This window comes from Hyla sarda, chromosome 9 (genome assembly GCF_029499605.1).
Source record: "Hyla sarda isolate aHylSar1 chromosome 9, aHylSar1.hap1, whole genome shotgun sequence".
Classification (NCBI taxonomy): domain Eukaryota; kingdom Metazoa; phylum Chordata; class Amphibia; order Anura; family Hylidae; genus Hyla; species Hyla sarda.
Genome location: NC_079197.1, coordinates 175342932 through 175361202, shown reverse-complemented (window position 1 = coordinate 175361202; position 18271 = coordinate 175342932). Strand labels below are relative to the sequence as shown.

Sequence of the window (18271 nt, the reverse complement as noted above, 5' to 3'; positions counted from 1 at the left end):
CATCGCGGCTGCTCTTAGCCTAGTTCAGGAAGTAAGGGGAGCGGCCACGAGGTGTCTCGCACATCGCAGCAGTGTGTCTGCTCGTAGCAGCATATTGCTGTTCCGAGCAGGCATATCTGAGGCACCCTGTAGGGGTCCTTCATCTGAACGTACCCATATTGAGATTTTATGAGATTATAATTGTTTTTTTTTCCAGTTGGGACAACAACGAAAGGGAGAACATGAGCCCGTGGGACATGGAGCCGATCCCAGAAGACAGTACGCTCGCTGCTCCATATACTATGAGTATGAGAGGGGGGTGGGCATGTGTGAATGAGTGTACGCACGGCATAAATGAGTGTGCATTACACAAGTGTACCTGTCAGTTATAAATTATCAGGCGGGGTTGTTGCAGAGACATAACAAAACTTTCGATCAGTCAGGGTCTTAGTGTTCAGACCCTGATCGAAGATGGAAATGAACTAAAATGTGCGCTTATTTCCACTCTCTGAGACCTGGACCCCCATAGACTTTAATTGAGTCCTCCCTGGTCACCTGACACAGCCGGCGTGATTGGTCGGGGTTCTGAAAACTCAGAACCTGACTGATCGAAACTTTTCATATATCTCTGAGACAATCAAGTGCCTGTTTAATGGGTACCTTTCATCAAGAATACTTTTCATATATTATAGATTAATGTATGCAAAATAACTTTCCAATTGCATGTTATTAAAAAATATGCTTCTTTCTTTTTAATTTTCCACTTTAAAAAAAATGACCACTAGGGGTCTCCCTACCAGTCCTGGCCACAAGCCCTTTTTATAGATTTCAGACTCATGCTGGAGTCCTAAATCTCAGACTGCAGCCGGGACACAGACAAGCTCAGCTGGCTGCTCGGAATCTTCTCCTCTCTGTTTACAACTGCAAGTGCAGAGAAAAGAAAGATCGGAGCTCAGATAGTAAAATGAATGAGGGCCTGCAGTACGGCAGAGTCAGGAGTATGCCCTGCTGTGCTATGAGCTCAGTGCTGGCTCCTGCCTGTCTGATTGACAGGCAGGGAGCACTGCTGAGCTTGTCTGTGTCCTGGCTGCAGTCAGATTTAGGACTCCAGCATGAGTCTGAAATCTATAAAAAAAAAAAAAAATAAAAAGCCTTGCGGCCAGGACTGGTAGGGAGACCTCTAGTTGTGATTTTTTCCAAGTGGAAAATTAAACAGAAGGAAACATATTTTTACTCCAGTGGAAAACAATTATTATTATTATTATTATTATTTTTTTATCAACTTGTGCCAGAAAGTTAAACAGATTTGTAAAATTCTTCTATAAAAAAAATCTTAATCCTTCCAGTACGTATTAGCTGCTGAATACTACAGAGGAAATTCTTTACTTTTTGGTACACAGAGCTCTCTGCTGACATCACGAGCACAGTGCTCTCTGCTGACATCTCTGTCCATTTTAGGAACTGTCCAGAACAGCATATGTTTTCTATGGGGATTTTCTCCTACTCTGGACAGTTCTTAAAATGGACAGAGATGTCAGCAGAGAGCACTGTGGTCATGATGTCGGCAGAGAGCTCTGTGTTCCAAAAAGAAAAGAATTTCCTTTGTAGTATTCAGCAGCTAATAAGTACTGGAAGGATTAAGAATTTTTAATAGAAGTAATTTACAAATCTGTTTTAACTTTCTGGCACCAGTTGATTTTAAAATAAAAAAGTTTTCCACCGGAGTACCCCTCGTCGATTCGATTCGTCACGAACTTCTCGGCTCGGCAGTTGATAACTTTTCCTGCATAAATTAGTTCAGCTTTCCGGTGCTCCGGTGGGCTGGAAAAGGTGGATACAGTCCTAGGAAAGAGTCTCCTAGGACTGTATCCCCCTTTTCCAGCCCACCGGAGCACCGGAAAGCTGAACTCATTTATGCAGGAAAAGTAATCAACTGCCGAGCCGAGAAGTTTGTGACGAATCGAATTTACTGTAAGTTCGCTCATCATTTAAAACTGAGAAATTATAAAGTGTGAAAGCAGCCTTACCTCTCTATCTCTGTATACGATGAGTGCAGGGGGAGGGGAGTGTGCTCTCATACTCGGAGGAGGGTATGAGCGGGTGTACATGCACGTGTTACCTCTCTGCTCATTATACACTGTTATCTGAGGGCCTGTCAGTGAGTGGAGAGGAGGATGAGTGTACTCTCATTGGTCAGTGGAGGAAATGTGAGTGTGCGCGGGCGAGTGCATGCTCACTACTCTGTATGTATTCCGTGGTAATTGGGGAGTGTTAGTGGCAGGGGGTTTGTATGACATTTATGACTGATTTCCGCTCTGCAGTTCCTCTTCCGGACGAAGTTGGCGCCGGCGTCCCGGTCACAGCGGAGGAGCTGAAGGCGCTCCAGTATAAACCACAGGAAGGCGAGTGGGGATCGCAGTCCCGAGATGAAGTGTGCGAGCGCGTGATCCGCGGGATCGACCAGCTGCTTGACCTCGGTGGGTTGTCCTTTTTTTTATAGTGTCTGGTATGTAGTAACAGTGCCACGCCACCGGAGGCGCTAATAGGGACTTCCTGCACTTTATGTCATCAGAGTTCACCAGCCCGTTTAGCGCCCCCGTGGATCTCGGCGCCTATCCTCTGTACTGCACGGTGGTGGCCTATCCGACCGACCTGAGCACCGTGAGGAAGAGGCTGGAGAGTCGTTTCTACAGGTGAGAGTGTGTAAATGTGACTAGTGTGCCTCCAGCTGTTGCAAAACTACAACCTATAGTTATATAGGTTCTATGCCAGTGTTTCCTAACCAGCGTGCCTCCAGCTGTTGCAAAACTACAACTCCCAGCATGCCCGGACAGCCAAAGGCTGTCCGGGCATGCTGGGAGTTGTAGTTTTGCAACAGCTGGAGGCACGCTGGTTAGGAAACACTGGCATAAGAACCTATATAACTATTAGGTTTAAGCTTGCACGTGTGTAGTACTTAAAAGAGCTGAGACCTAGTTACAATGTATCAGTCTTAGACAATCCTCGATGAGCCAAACACATTGGTAGCAAATATTTGCCCCCCATGTTTTTGGCTCCTACCTGCAGTAATACATTGTAACAAGTCTTCAGCAGTGTTGTTATGCAGTTTTAACTTCTTAAACTGTACCTGTCATGATCTTGTTACATTTTATAATCCTCCCAGGTCACTGCCCCCATCATGATAAACCACCCCCGGCCTTTATTTTTATTATTTTTTAGTTTTCTACCTTGATATCGCTCTGTATTTTCTGCTAAGTCTCAGTCAGATTCACAGACTGGGAAGGGGCGTTCCCCAGCAGGCTGTGACATCATCTGAAGCCATACAGGGGAGAACTTCCTCCCTCACTCTGCTACACACAGCCCAGAGCCGTTCAGTGTGAGATGAGCTATGATTGGCTAAGGCTGCACCCCAGCCCCCCCTCAGTGTTCCAGACTGCATTTCCTGATTTTGGACTTTTGCCAGGCCAGCAGGAGTCCAAAGTCTGTGCCAGAGATGGGGGAAATGTGCTCTGGACAAGTAGGGAGACACCTAGTGGCAGCTTTTTTAAACACAATAAAACATAGAAAACTTAATTTTATTTTTTAAACAGAGTACATTAGAAATATTTTTTTTATCTACCATTAATTAGTTATAATGATGGCGCCCATTTAAGGTTGTACATTTATACCCTGCGCCCGCTCCGGATGTATGAAGCGCACTCAGGAGCTCCTTGGATAATGGCGGACATCACCAATCAGGCTTTAATACATTTAGATGTCGCACTCAAATTTGATGTCAGAATTTGATGTCGGATTTCATGGCTGATCTGCCATGAAATTGGGGGGTCCCAATTAGCTTAGATGATGGATAAGAGGGTCCCTACCTGCCTCCGTGCCATCTGATCGGCGCTGTGCAAGCAGCCTGTAGCAATGGAGCGCCGATAACACTGATCAATGCTGTTCTATAGCAATGTTCACTGTTTGCAATTCAAATATTGCATGTAATAGTCTTCTATGGGGACTAAAAAATAGTAATAAAAAAAGTGTTAATAAATGTGAATAAGCCCCTCCCCTTATAAAGGTTTAAATAACCTGCCTTTTCTAATTTTTAAATAAAATAAAGTTAATAAAAATAAACATGTGGTATCAACTGGTGCGGAAATGTGGTTAATGGTAGAGATGAGCGAAGTTACAGTGATTCGATTCGTCACGAACTTCTCGGCTCGGCGGTTGCTGACTTTATCCTGCATAAATTAGTTCAGGTGCTCCGGTGGCTGGAGACTCTTCTAGGACTGTATCCACCTTTTCCAGCCACCGGAGCACCTGAATGAATTTATACAGGATAAAGTCAGCAACCGCCGAGCCGAGAAGTTCGTGACGAATCGAATCACTGTAACTTCGCTCGTCTCTAGTTAATGGTGTGTATAAAAAAAAAAAAAGGCAGAATTGTTTTTTTGGTCACTTTGTATACCAGAAAAAAAATGACTGAAAAGAGATCATAAAGTCCCATCAAAACAAAAATGACCCTCATACATCCCGGTATATGAAAGAAAAAAGTAATAGGGGTTAGAATAGGGCAGTTTTAAGCACAGTAAACACAAATTTTAAAAAGTAATTACATTTCAGTGGTTAATTTTAGAGATGGGCGAACTTACAGTAAATTCGATTCGTCACGAACTTCTCGGCTCGGTAGTTGATGACTCATCTCTAGTTAAATTACTAGAAAAATAAAAGTATATGGAAAAATAAAAGCGTTATTAAAGGACAATTTTAAGCATTTAAATTTTCTTGCAAAAAGGTGCTCCGGTGGGCTGGAAAAGGTGGATACAGTCCTAGGAGACTCTTTCCTAGGACTGTATCCACCTTTTCCAGCCCATCGGAGCACCTGAAAGCTGAACTAATTTACGCAGGAAAAGTCATCAACTGCCGAGCCGAGAAGTTCGTGACGAATCGAATTTACTGTAAGTTCGCTCATCTCTAGTGCTGATGAATGAAAACACTTCTGAATGAAAGATACTTAGACGGCCATGTTGTTACCCAGCTTTCCAAGATGCAAAAACCATTACAAAATACTGAGATTTTTTATTTTATTTTTTTGGTGCGTCTTGTGAAGTCTCTGATTTTGTCATGTAACGTGTTTATTGCGTCCGTCTGACAGGAGGATCTCTGCACTGATGTGGGAGGTGCGTTACATAGAACACAACGCCCGGACCTTCAACGAACCAAATTCTCCCATTGTGAAAGCTGCCAAGATTGTGACGGATGTGCTGCTGCGATTCATCAGGTGAGTGCGCCGCACCTTCACCCCGCCGCGGTATCTCCCGTGCGATCTGCCGCTTCCTCACGGCTTCTCTTCTGTTTCCAGAGATGTGGACTGTGATGACATTCTGGAGATTTACAAGGAGGTGAAGTGCGAGGGCGTCAGCGATGTGGAGGAGGAGGAGGGTGAGGTGAGACGTTAGACCCGCAGTGTCCTCTCAGCTGAGGTTTCGTACACGTGAGCTCACACTTTGTCTTGTCCTGCAGAGCGCGGCGGCTGATATGGACTCAGATGGTCCGGGGACCTCCGCAGGACGAGCCATGAGTAAACCTCTGGTCAGTAGATCTCTTATCCTATAAAAGTCTTCCCTGGACACCCGCTGCCATACTGATAAAATGTGTCCCTGTAGATAACACGACGCACCAAGAGGAATCTACTGAGATCTAATCCCGATTCATGGAAGGACAAGTGCAAGGAGCTGCTGGACCTGATCTACGAGCGGGAGGACTCCGAGCCCTTCAGACAGCCGGTCAACAGAGTCTCCTATCCTGTAAGTCTGTGAAACCATAGGTCATGTGCTGTGCCCTGTCTAGAACTGTAGGGAATGCGTGGCACCATGTGTAGAACTGTAGGGAATGCGCGGCACCATGTCTAGAACTGTAGGGAATGCGCGGCACCATGTCTAGAACTGTAGGGAATGCGCGGCACCATGTGTAGAACTGTAGGGAATGCGCTGCACCATGTGTAGAACTGTAGGGAATGCGCTGCACCATGTGTAGAATCGAAGTGCATGCGTTGGCCCATGGGTTGTACCGTAGGGCATGCGCTGACCCATGGGTTGTACTGTAGAGCATGCGCTGCACCATGTGTAGAATCGAAGTGCATGCGTTTGCCCATGGGTTGTACCGTAGGGCATGTGCTGCATCATGTGTTGTACCGTAGAGCATGCACTGACCCATGTGCTGTACCGTAGAGCATGCACTGACCCATATGTTGTACCGTAGAGCATGCACTGACCCATATGTTGTACCGTAGAGCATGCGCTGGCCCATGTGTTGTACGGTAGAGCATGTGCTGGCCCATGTGTGAACCGTAGGGCATGCGCTGCATCATGTGTTGTACCGTAGAGCATGCACTGACCCATATGTTGTACCGTAGAGCATGCGCTGGCCCATGTGCTGTACCGTAGAGCATGCACTGACCCATATGTTGTACCGTAGAGCATGCGCTGGCCCATGTGTGAACCGTAGGGCATGTGTAGTACTGTGTACAGAACCATAGGTCATGTGCAGAGATTCCTACACTGCATTTGATATCTCGTAGTGGGGGTGGAGGGATTGTATGCTGGGACTACTGTGGCTGCATTTTCTTCTGGGTTTATTAACCTCTGATGTCATTGCTCCAGGATTACCAGGACATCATTGACAATCCAATGGATTTCAGCACCGTCAAGGCCAGACTGGAGGCCGGAGAGTACAGCGATCCACTGGACTTTGGGCAGGACGTCCGACTTATCTTTAGTAACTCCAAAGCTTACACTCCAAACAAGAAATCCAGGGTGAGCGATCCTCCATACAGATAATGTTGTCTTATACGTGGGGTGATGTATACCTGTCTGTGGTCAAAGTCATGTCAGTGCAATACAAGAGCATAAAAGGCGAAGCACTGACGACTTTCCACAGCAGCGGCCATCTTTCCTTACTCCAGGCCATTGTCTCTCCCCCCATAGATTTACAGTATGACTCTCCGATTATCTGCTCTGTGTGAATCCTACATCAAAGACATCATCTCAGACTACAAGCTGGCCATGCAGCTGCAGCAGCGGAAGAGACAGCGCTACAGGAAGAGGATCCGCAGCAGCAGCAGCAGCAGCTCCTCCGCCTCCAGCAGAGCCACCAGGTAACAAGAGCCGCCTGCCGCCTGTTCAGATGATACGGAGGTCTGAGAGTCCAGTTTGTGATCTTTTAATGTATTCATTTATTTTACTTATTTTTATTTTATTTATTTATTTATTTATTTTTTATTTTATGTATTTATTTGTATATTTTATTTTATTTATTTATGTATTTATTTTTTTTATTTCATTTTATGTATTTATTTGTATATTTTATTTATTTCATTTTTTTTTTTAACTTTATTTATTTTTATTTCATTTTTATTTATTCTTTAGTCCAAAAGGAAAACCGAGGAAGATTCAGCAGAGGGTCCTGCAGAGTAACCCCCTTCCCCTCCTGAGGAGCAGCTCTTCATCATCCTCATCATCCTCCTCCTCTTCCTCATCATTCTCCTCCTCCTCCTCTGACAGTAAGGCTCAAGAATCATTGTCGCCCCTGTGTGTAAAATAGAATGAATTCTGTGGGTGTTACATCGACACGTGACATCCGAGCGCAGGCGCAGCAGTGACGTGATGTATATATGGTGACATGTACGATCGTCATCTGCGGCGGTTAAAAAAAAACAAAATATATGTATAATACACATGCGTATACGTACGTAATGATACACATATAATACACACATGATAAACACATGTAATCATAATACACAACACAATGCAGAAATATATTCACACATTTACTATATACAGTACTACAGGAAAAATCCATATTTTATAATGTGTGGAAATGTGAAGAGAAAAGAAGACCGCGAACGGCGCCTTAGGATAGATTAAAATAGTGTAGCACCTTATCGGTGGCCGCTCACTAGAGATGAACGAACTTCCAGTAAATTCGATTCGTCACGAACTTCTCGGCTCGGCAGTTGATGACTTATCCTGCATAAATTAGTTCAGCTTTCAGGTGCTCCGGTGGGCTGGAAAAGGTGGATACAGTCCTAGGAAAGAGTCTCCTAGGACTGTATCCACCTTTTCCAGCCCACGGGAGCAACGGAAAGCTGAACTAATTTATGCAGGAAAAGTCATCAACTGCCGAGCCGAGAAGTTCGTGACGAATCGAATTTACTGTAAGTTCGCTCATCTCTACCGCTCACCATAGAGTGGAGGATAAATTGCATATCACCTCTGATAGAGGTATAGCGGTGGAGCAGGCTGCTCAGCCGGAGGGTCCTCAGGAATCAGGGGATCCTGTCCTGTAGTAGCATGCGAGGAGAATAGGAAAAAAGACACCAATGGATTCCAGGCGCTGCTTGCTCAAACACCATAGGTTAATTGTAAAAGATCCTTGCAGGGATCATATTTATTATTAAAATAATAAATTAACAGATGACGTGTTTCAAGGGTAACCCCCTCTTCATCAGATCAGCATAACAGACATTAGGTACATCACATGTTTAAATACAGTGTGAACAGGCGCCAAAAACGCTAGCGTTTTTACACATTTCCCAAGCACAGTCCTCAAGTTCCCCCTACAACAGGGGTCTCAAACTCAAATTATCTGGGGGACACTGGAGGTAGAGGCTGGGTGAGGCTGGGCCACATGCGCCCCTCACATATAATGCCCCCGTCATGCGCCCCTCACACATATAATGCCCCCGTCATGCGCCCCTCACACATATAATGCCCCCGTTGTGCGCCCCTCACACATATAATGCCCCCGTCGTGCGCCCCTCACACATATAATGCCCCCGTCGTGTGCCCCTCACACATATAATGCCCCCGTCGTGTGCCCCTCACACATATAATGCCCCCGTCGTGTGCCCCTCACACATATAATGCCCCCGTCGTGCGCCCCTCACATATATAATGCCCCCGTCGTGCGCCCCTCACATATATAATGCCCCCGTCGTGCGCCCCTCACACATATAATGCCCCCGTCGTGTGCCCCTCACACATATAATGCCCCCGTCGTGCGCCCCTCACACATATAATGCCCCCGTCGTGCGCCCCTCACACATATAATGCCCCCGTCGTGCGCCCCTCACACATTTAATGCCCCCGTCGTGCGCCCCTCACACATATAATGCCCCCTGTCCTGTCCCCTCAGGGGGCATTATATGTGAGGGGCACAGGACATGGGGCATTATATGTGAGGGGCACAGGACATGGGGCATTATATGTGAGGGGCACAGGACATGGGGCATTATATGTGAGGGGCACAGGACATGGGGCATTATATGTGAGGGGCACAGGACATGGGGCATTATATGTGAGGAGCACAGCACAGGGCCCCACCTGTCATGTGTTCTTCACATATAATGCCCCCTGTGCTTTGCCCCTCACATTAAATATTCCCTTTTCTCTGCTCCCCGCCCCATCCCCCCCCCCCCCCCCCCCCCCCCCCCCCCCCCAAGTTTTTAAATCTAAGGTTTCTCAAGCGCAGTCCACAAGTTCCCCCGACAGGTTTCCGGGGCGCCATCCTCAAGTACCCCCTACAAGTTTCTCAAGCACAGTCCTCAAGTACCCCCCCCCCCCGACAGGTTTCTCAAGTGCAGTCCTCAAGTTACCCCGACATGGTTTAGGGGTATCCCACCCAACACAGTTGCTGATGCCAGATGCACTGACCAGAACCATATCACATGTGAAAGACTAAGGGAATCCTGAAAACACTTGAGGGCTTGGGAGACACTGTCTTAGTGGTTACACACATATACAGGATAGAGACTGTCTGATACAAGAAATCTATACTTACACTTTCTGCCGTTTTCTAGTGGGAGGGGCTTACACGTTGATTGCTTATTTAGGCAAGTAGTCTTCTCCACAGATATGGATATTCCTGTGATGAAGCGTTGGTGGGCTTCAGGGTCGAGGGCATGGTGGTGGGGGGGGGGGGGTCCTTTAGTCTTACTCACCTTTCCAGCAGTTATAGAATCCGGTGGTGATCGCTGATCGCTGATCTCTGTTGTAGTGTTGGACTCCCCGCCGGAGCCCGGCCACGTCTCTGCAGATGAGGAGATGGAGGAGGAGCCGTCGTCTTCCAAACCAAACACCCAGAACAAAAGCGACACCGAAGAAGAAGCAGCGAGCAGCTCCAGGGCCAAGTCCTCACCGGTGACAGGTAAAGATCAAGAGGTGTCTGCTGTTGCAAAACTACAACTCCCAACATGCCCGGACAGCCAACGGCTGTCCGGGCCTGTTGGAAGTTGTAGTTTTGCAAGAGACCGATGCACACTGGTTAAGGAAATAGAACTGTGGCTGGAATGGCGGCCATATTGCATGCCTCGATTTTTGGGACTCCATTCTGCAGTCTTGCTTAGCCCTACCTCTGTCCCGCTTCTCACCCCGCTTTCCCAGAAACCGATTTAACTAGGATATGGTTGTATATTCTGAGTGAAATGCTCCCCCAAGAATGAAGGGGTACATACCATGAACACAAACCATGCGGCACTGCTATGGGTGGCCTGGTTGGTGCATTGTCAGGAAATTAAGGGATGGGGGTATTTAATGTAAAGGGGTTAGCCAGGATTAGAAAACAGCGCCACACCTGTCCTCAGGTCGTGTGTGGTATTGTAACTCCTTTTCATTGAAGTGAATAGAACAGAGATGTATCGGGGAATACCTTCGACACTAAGGCCTAATTGTGTATGAGATACTATCTCGCTGGGGCCTCCATTGTGTCGTAAGGATAATAATACCATAACTCGGTTATGAATGACTAATTATGATCAACAACATTTGATATCGTACCTCTCATATCAGAACCTATAATTTTATTGGTAAAAATAGCACGACAGCTGTGATACCACTCATGGCCTGAGGACAGGTGTGGCGCTGTTTTGTAAAATAGGTGCTAGGAGTTGCAGTTGTAGTAGCACGCTGGTTGAGAAACACTCTTAGGGGACTCATAGTTCTTCGCTCTACGTTCGGCTCTGCTCACAGATGTTCTTGTCTCTTCACAGCCGAACTGACCAATGGGCCACTAACAAATGGCGAAGACGCGCCAAAACCCAGAAGAAAGCTGCTGAGCTCCTCCTCCTCCGAAGAAGACGGAAGCCAAGGGGAAGAAGAGAAGAAAGTGGAACAGGAGAAAGAAGAGGAGGAGGACGAAACCAAGAAACCACCGCCCTCACCCTCCGCAAGCGGCCATTCCGAATCGAGCCAGAGTTCAAAGAGCGGGTCAGAGTCCGAATGCAGCTCAGACCCCGAATCCTCAGCCAAATCCGACCAGGACTACGTAGACGGGGACCATGATTACACCAAAGTATCACGGACAAAGCTCAAGAGGAAGCGAGGGAGCACTACAAGTGATGGCAAACCCAAAGGGAAGGGCAGAGGCCGGGGGAGGGGCAGGGGAAGGGGCCGGCCAAAGAGTTATCCCTTACGAGGTGTCGAAGTCAAAAAGGGGAGAGGTCGTGGCAGAGGGAGGGGAACCCCAAAAAAGGAACCGCCCCACAGTCCAGCAGCATTACAGCAACTAACGGACGAGGACGTCAGCGAGGACCATGACGAGGACGATGGAGACAAGAGCGACTATGCAGAGCGGGAGAGGAAGAAGCCGCGGATCAACACCCGAAACCAGGGCAGGAGGACAGTTCTGTACAACGATGACGACTCCGACAACGAGCCCGAGGGCCCACTGCAGGTCGATGACCCCTTAAATCTGGGCACCTCCAGATCGGGAAGGGTGAGGAAGATGACGGAGAAGGCCAGGGTCAGCCACCTGATGGGCTGGAACGGCTGACAGCGGCCGACACTCTCCCCAACGGACTCATCCACTGCAGGGATTTTACCGGAAAAGAAATTCCACGTAGTATATTTTTGGGGTGGAGTCGGACTGTTTTACTTACTTGGTGCTTTTTTTTTTTTTCTTGATGCTGTTGTCATAAGTATTCACGTCCCGTCATCTTTTAAAGGGCCAGCCTTATTCGTGAGGTCTTAAGACAATATATATATTTACCGCCAACACTACAGATATCCGGGGGGTGCAGCGTCCTGCGCCCCATGAACTCCGCACCGCCGTGTTTTTTGTTATTTTCTATAGATCGTGACGACAGCTTTTTCATGTGTATCATAGTTAAGCACCTTTTTATAGAGATTTTATATGGTTTTGTGACTTTATGCTTAAAGTACAGAAATTCATATTTTTTGCACAAGACTCCAACCCAGATGGCAGCTCCTAAATGTTTACAGTTTTTACTTTTTCTTTTTTTTTATTATTTTTTTGGGGGGATGGGGGGGGGGGGGGGATCACAATAGACAAAACTTCCAATGCCAAATGTATTAGCGCCCACGGGGGTCAGTCCGCTTCTCGTGTTGTGTTTTTTTCGGCTCTCTGTAGTACCTGTGCCTTTGTAAATATGATTTCCATCCCTCTCTGCATTGCGCCTCCTGGTGGTTACCGGAAGTTTCGTAGCCATTTTTTTTATTTTTTTTTTGCGTTGGCAGCTTGAAAACTACCTCTGACGCATCGGTTGCGACTGTGAACTAAGAAGGACGCGAGTCCCGGGGTGGGGGGTCAGGTCAGAGTTTGTGCGATTGTTACTGAGGATTCGGGGTGGCGGTATAAAGCCGCTGTAGACGCGAGTATATTGTGGGCGGGAGGGGTCTCTATGTTTTGCACTTCGGAGCTGCAGATTTGTGACTGTTGCGTTAAGGTGATATTTATTGTATCTATGTGTAGGCGGCTGAGCCTGGTGCTCCTTTATGGCTTCTATAGGCTCAAGTCGCCTTTTGCGGTGGCGCTCGCTCCTTATTTCGCCATTACGGGTTGATCTCGTTCCGGATAAAATCTGCAGACCCCGGTTCTGGTTGGAGATTGGATAGGCGATGGTCAGGGAGATGTCTAGGTTAATGTACGCGTCTGTGGTCATTGGCGGGAATCACAGGCTAGGTTTCGTACCGCGGCCGGTGGTGCCGCCATGTTAAAGCTACTTTAATTAACACTTGGTGCATAAAAGTGGGGGGGGGGGGGGGAGGGGGACACTCATCTTCTATAGTGTTTCCACAACCAGGGTGTCTCACCTGTTGCATCCAAAGGCATGCAGGGAGTTGTAGTTTTTCCGAAAGCTGGGGGCACACTGGTTGGAAAACACGGATCTAGATGATCCTTACTTTCCCTAAAAGGTAAATCATGGCTTCCCCCTTGTCTCAGCCAGAGCAATGTCAGTGCTTAGGGCAGTGTTTCCCAACCAGGATGCCTTCAGCTATTGCAAAACTAGAACTCTCAGCTTGGGGCAGACTAGTTGGGAAACACTGATCTATAGATGATCCTTAATTTCCCCAAAAGGTAAATAATGGCTTTCCTATCCTCTCAGCAACAGCAGTGCTTAGGACAGTTTTTTTCCCAACCAGATGGCTGGGGTTGTAGTTTTGCAACAGCTGGAGGCATTCTGGAGGAAACGCTCATCTGGTTGGTGAGGGTCAGACTTTTTAGCCCCCTCCTCCCATTATAATAGAGCAGCATTTGAACATGTGACCAACCAACTCAATGTGCCGGACAAAGCAAAACCAAAATAGAGTCCACAGAGCTGAAGGGAGGAGAAGCATCGCGTCCGGACCCATAGAGTTAAATGCACATGTCCGACATCCCCCCCCCCCCCCTATTTTCTGTCCCCTTGTTTTAAAGGGGTACTCCAGAAGAAAAAAAAGTTTGTGCCAGAAAGTTAAACAGATTTGTATAGGACTTCTATATAAAACTCTTAACCCTTCCAGTACTTATCAGCTCCTGTATGCTCCACAGGAAGTTGTGAAGTTCTTTCCAGTCTGACCACTGTGCTCTCTGCTGACACCTCTGTCCATTCCTGGAACTGTCCAGAGCAGGAGCAAATCCCAATAATAAACAGTTCCTGACTCGGAAAGAGGTGTCAGCAGAGAGCACTGTGGTCAGACTGGAAAGAACTACACAACTTCCTGTGGAGCATACAGCAGCTGATAAGTACTGGAAGGATTAAGATTTTTTATATAGAAGTAATTTGCAAATCTGTTTAGCTTTCTGGCACAAGTTTTTTAGATTTTTAAATATAAAAAAAATATTTTCCTCCGGAGTACCAGGGGTACTCCGGTGTAAAACCTTTTTTTTAGGTCTTTATAAGTCAACTGGTGCCAGAAAGTTAAGCAGATTTGTAAATGACTTCTATTAAAGAATCTTTACCCTTCCAGTACTTTTTAGCAGCTGTATGCTACAGAGGAAATTCTTTTCTTTTTTTAATTTTTTTGTCTTGTCCACAGTGCTCTCTGCTGACACCTCTGTCCGTGTCAGGAACTGTCCAGAGCGGCATAGGTTTGCTATGGGGATTTTCTCCTGCTCTGGACAGTTCCTGATACGGGCATCAGGTGTCAGCAGAGAGCACTGTGGACAAGACAAAAAAGCTGCTGTTATGATCCACAGGAAGTTCTTTTTCTTTTTGAATTTCCTTTCTGTCTGGTCACAGTGCTCTCTGCTGACACCTCTGTCCATTTTAGGAACTAGAGCAGGAGCAAATCCCCATAGAAAACCTATCGATGCTCTGGAGAGTTCCAAAAATGGACAGAGGTGTCAGCAGAGAGCACTGTGGACAGACAGAAAGGAAATTCAAAAAGAACAGAATTTCCTCTGTACCATACAGCTGCTAAAAAGTACTGGAAGGGTAAAGATTTTTTTAATAGAAGTAATTTACAAATCTGTTTAAAGGGGTACTCCGGTGAAAAACTTTTTTTTTTTTTTTAAATCAACTGGTGCCAGAAAGTTAAACAGATTTGTAAATTACTTCTATTAAAAAATCTTAATCTTTCCTGTACTTATTAGCTGCTGAATACTACAGCGGAAATTATTTTCTTTTTGGAACACAGAGCTCTCTGCTGACATCACGAGCACAGTGCTCTCTGCTGACATCTCTGTCCATTTTAGGAACTGTCCAGAGTAGGAGTAAATCCCCATAGCAAACATATGCTGCTCTGGACAGTTCCTAAAATGGACAGAGATGTCAGCAGAGAGCACTGTGCTCGTGATGTCAGCAGAGAGCTCTGTGTTTCAAACTGAAAAGAATTTCCGCTGTAGTATTCAGCAGCTAATATGTACTGGAAGGATTAAGATTTTTTTTTATAGTAATTTACAAATCTGTTTAACTTTCTGGCACCAGTTGATTTAAAAAAAAAAAAAAAAAGTTTTTCACCGGAGTACTCCTTTAATTTTCTGGCACCAGTTTTTTAGATTTTAAATTTTTTTTTTTTCTTTCTCCGGAGTACCCCTTTAAAGAAAAAAAAAAAAAAGCTTATAAATGGCTGGGGGTAGGGTCCCCGCTTATCATCGCTTCTTCCTTCCTGTGTCGCCCCCACCCCTTATCTCCGGCATTGGCCAAAGGGGGGGGGGGGGAGGGGATACACACTGCCAGAATGCAATGCAGCAGAGTTCCCGGCTGGGCTGTAGCCGCACTGTGAAGCTTCGGAGTAGATTTTACACTAATAATAAAAATCGGAATGTGTTCTGTTCCTGTGGATAATCCCACCCCGGTGCTGAATTGGGTAGAACCACTGGCGGCCGATACGACTCCGGTGTCGCTGTTTGGGGGGGGGGGGGGGGGTTCGTTTTTTTTAGTCTCTTGGGGTGCAGACCACTGTATGATGTCATAGGTCGCCATCACTGACTGCTGAGCCTTTTATGTTAATGAAGCCGAATCGGTGTTCTTTTGCTTATCTGGGATTGGCCCGGTCGATGTCGGGTGGGGTCAGGTGATGTCCGAGCCGTCGTTTTAAGTTAATTTTATTCGTGCCAATGGGTTTTGATGCCGTATTATTGTGACGTAGGTTGGGGGGGACTCCTCATGGCAGTGGTTCCCCAATCAGGGGGCCTCTGGCTGTTGCAAAACTACAACTCCCAGCATGCCCGGACAGCCGTTGGCTGTCCGGGCATGCTGGGAGTTGTAGTTTTGCAACAGCTGCAGGCCCCCTGGTTGGGGAACCACTGTCTCATGGTGCATTGCGTGTGGTATCAGGTGACGCGTTCACTTTTTGTGTTTTTTTTAAATTAATTTAAAAGAACAAAAAAAAGCAATAATTCAGACGCCGCCATATCTGCCGCAGCGACGTGTACGTCAACGGCCACAACGCCAGAGTTTGTTTTTGGACAAAGTAGAACAGATTAAGATGTGTGTGCAGTGAGGGGGATCGGTCATTATAGGGTCCTTCTAATGGGGAGCCAAGTCAGTCATGTGACTGCAGGTTCTGTCTGCTGTACAGTAGACTGCCCCTCTCCATGCTGCATAGATGTGCTCCTTGCTGCACAGTAGACTGTCCCCATACAGTAGAATTCCCTTCTCCATGACTGTACAGTAGACTGTCTCCATACAGTAGAATTCCCTTCTCCATGACTGTACAGTAGACTGTCTCCATACAGTAGAATTCCCTTCTCCATGACTGTACAGTAGACTGTCTCCATACAGTAGAATTCCCTTCTCCATGACTGTACAGTAGACTGTCTCCATACAGTAGAATTCCCTTCTCCATGACTGTACAGTAGACTGCCCCACTCCATAAACTCTACTGTACAGTAGAGTACATATTTGTGCAGCATGGAGAGGGGCAGTCTACTGTACAGCAGGCTGCCTCTCCATGCTGCACAGGTGTGTACTCTGTACATAAGACTGTTCTACCGTTTTCTGCTATACAGTGGACTGCCTCTCTGTGTTGCACAGCAAACTCTCTTGATGCTGCACAGATGTGTACTCTGCTGTACAGTAGACTGCCTCTCTCCATGCTGCACATATGTACCATTCTGTACAGTACACTGCCTCTCCATGATGCAGATGTTTATTCTTCTGTACAGTAACCTGCCCCCTCCATGCTGCACAGATGTACACTCTGCTGTAAAGTAGACTGTCCCACTCCATACTGTACAGATGTACTCTCTGCTATACAGTGGACTGCCTGTCTGTGTTGCACAGCAAACTCTCTTGATGCTGCACAGATCTGTACTGTAGACTGCCTCACCATGCTGCACAAATGTACTTTCTGCTGTACAGTAGACTGCCCCACTCTATGCTACACAGATGAGTACACTGCTGTGCAGAGAACGGTTTCCATGCTGCACAGATGTACCCTCTGCTGTACAGTAGAATGCCTCTCTATGCTGCACAGATCTACCCTCTGCTGTAGAGTAGACTGCCTCTCTATGCTGCACAGATGTACCCTCTGCTGTACAGTAGACTGCCTCTCTATGCTGCACAGATGTACCCTCTGCTGTACAGTAGACTGCCTCTCTATGCTGCACAGATGTGCCCTCTGCTGTACAGTAGACTGCCTCTCTATGCTGCACAGATGTGCCCTCTGCTGTACAGTAGACTGCCTCTCTGTGCTGCACAGATGTACCCTCTGCTGTACAGTAGACTGCCTCTCTATGCTGCACAGATGTACCCTCTGCTGTACAGTAGACTGCCTCTCTATGCTGCACAGATGTACCCTCTGCTGTACAGTAGACTGCCTCTCTATGCTGCACAGATGTACCCTCTGCTGTACAGTAGACTGCCTCTATGTTGCACAGATGTACCCTCTGCTGTACAGTAGATTGCCTCTCTATGCTGCACAGATGTACCCTCTGCTGTACAGTAGACTGCCTCTCTATGCTGCACAGATGTACCCTCTGCTGTACAGTAGACTGCCTCTCTATGCTGCACAGATGTACCCTCTGCTGTACAGTAGACTGCCTCTCTATGCTGCACAGATGTACCCTCTGCTGTACAGTAGACTGCCTCTCTATGCTGCACAGATGTACCCTCTGCTGTACAGTAGACTGCCTCTCTATGCTGCACAGATGTACCCTCTGCTGTACAGTAGACTGCCTCTCTATGCTGCACAGATGTACCCTCTGCTGTACAGTAGACTGCCCCACTCTATGCTGCACAGATGTACCCTCTGCTGTACAGTAGACTGCCCCACTCTATGCTGCACAGATGTACCCTCTGCTGTACAGTAGACTGCCCCACTCTATGCTGCACAGATGTACCCTCTGCTGTACAGTAGACTGCCCCACTCTATGCTGCACAGATGTACCCTCTGCTGTACAGTAGACTGCCTCTCTATGCTGCAAAGATGTACCCTCTGCTGTACAGTAGACTGCCTCTCTATGCTGCACAGATGTACCCTCTGCTGTACAGTAGAATGCCTCTATGCTGCACAGATGTACCCTCTGCTGTACAGTAGACTGCCTCTCTATGCTGCACAGATGTACCCTCTGCTGTACAGTAGAC

The 18271-nt window shown here is 47.0% G+C and overlaps 1 protein-coding gene across 2 annotated transcripts in view; it reads left to right on the top strand.

Moving 5' to 3' along the window:
- The window catches only part of BRWD3 (bromodomain and WD repeat domain containing 3), a 64406-nt gene extending 50673 nt beyond the window's left edge, over positions 1 to 13733 (top strand). Inside the window, exons 29-40 of one of the 2 annotated variants that reach the window (XM_056538982.1) lie at positions 197 to 258; positions 2301 to 2456; positions 2552 to 2672; positions 5117 to 5242; positions 5324 to 5408; positions 5485 to 5553; positions 5628 to 5768; positions 6624 to 6776; positions 6948 to 7117; positions 7389 to 7522; positions 10021 to 10170; positions 11012 to 13733. In XM_056538982.1, the coding sequence (XP_056394957.1) occupies positions 197 to 258; positions 2301 to 2456; positions 2552 to 2672; positions 5117 to 5242; positions 5324 to 5408; positions 5485 to 5553; positions 5628 to 5768; positions 6624 to 6776; positions 6948 to 7117; positions 7389 to 7522; positions 10021 to 10170; positions 11012 to 11793 (2149 nt within the window). In that variant the 3' untranslated portion in view covers positions 11794 to 13733. Of the gene's footprint in view, positions 1 to 196; positions 286 to 2300; positions 2457 to 2551; positions 2673 to 5116; positions 5243 to 5323; positions 5409 to 5484; positions 5554 to 5627; positions 5769 to 6623; positions 6777 to 6947; positions 7118 to 7388; positions 7523 to 10020; positions 10171 to 11011 lie in introns of both variants that reach the window. The other variant, XM_056538981.1, reaches the window with a different exon arrangement.
- Positions 13734 to 18271: the final 4538 nt, after the last annotated feature.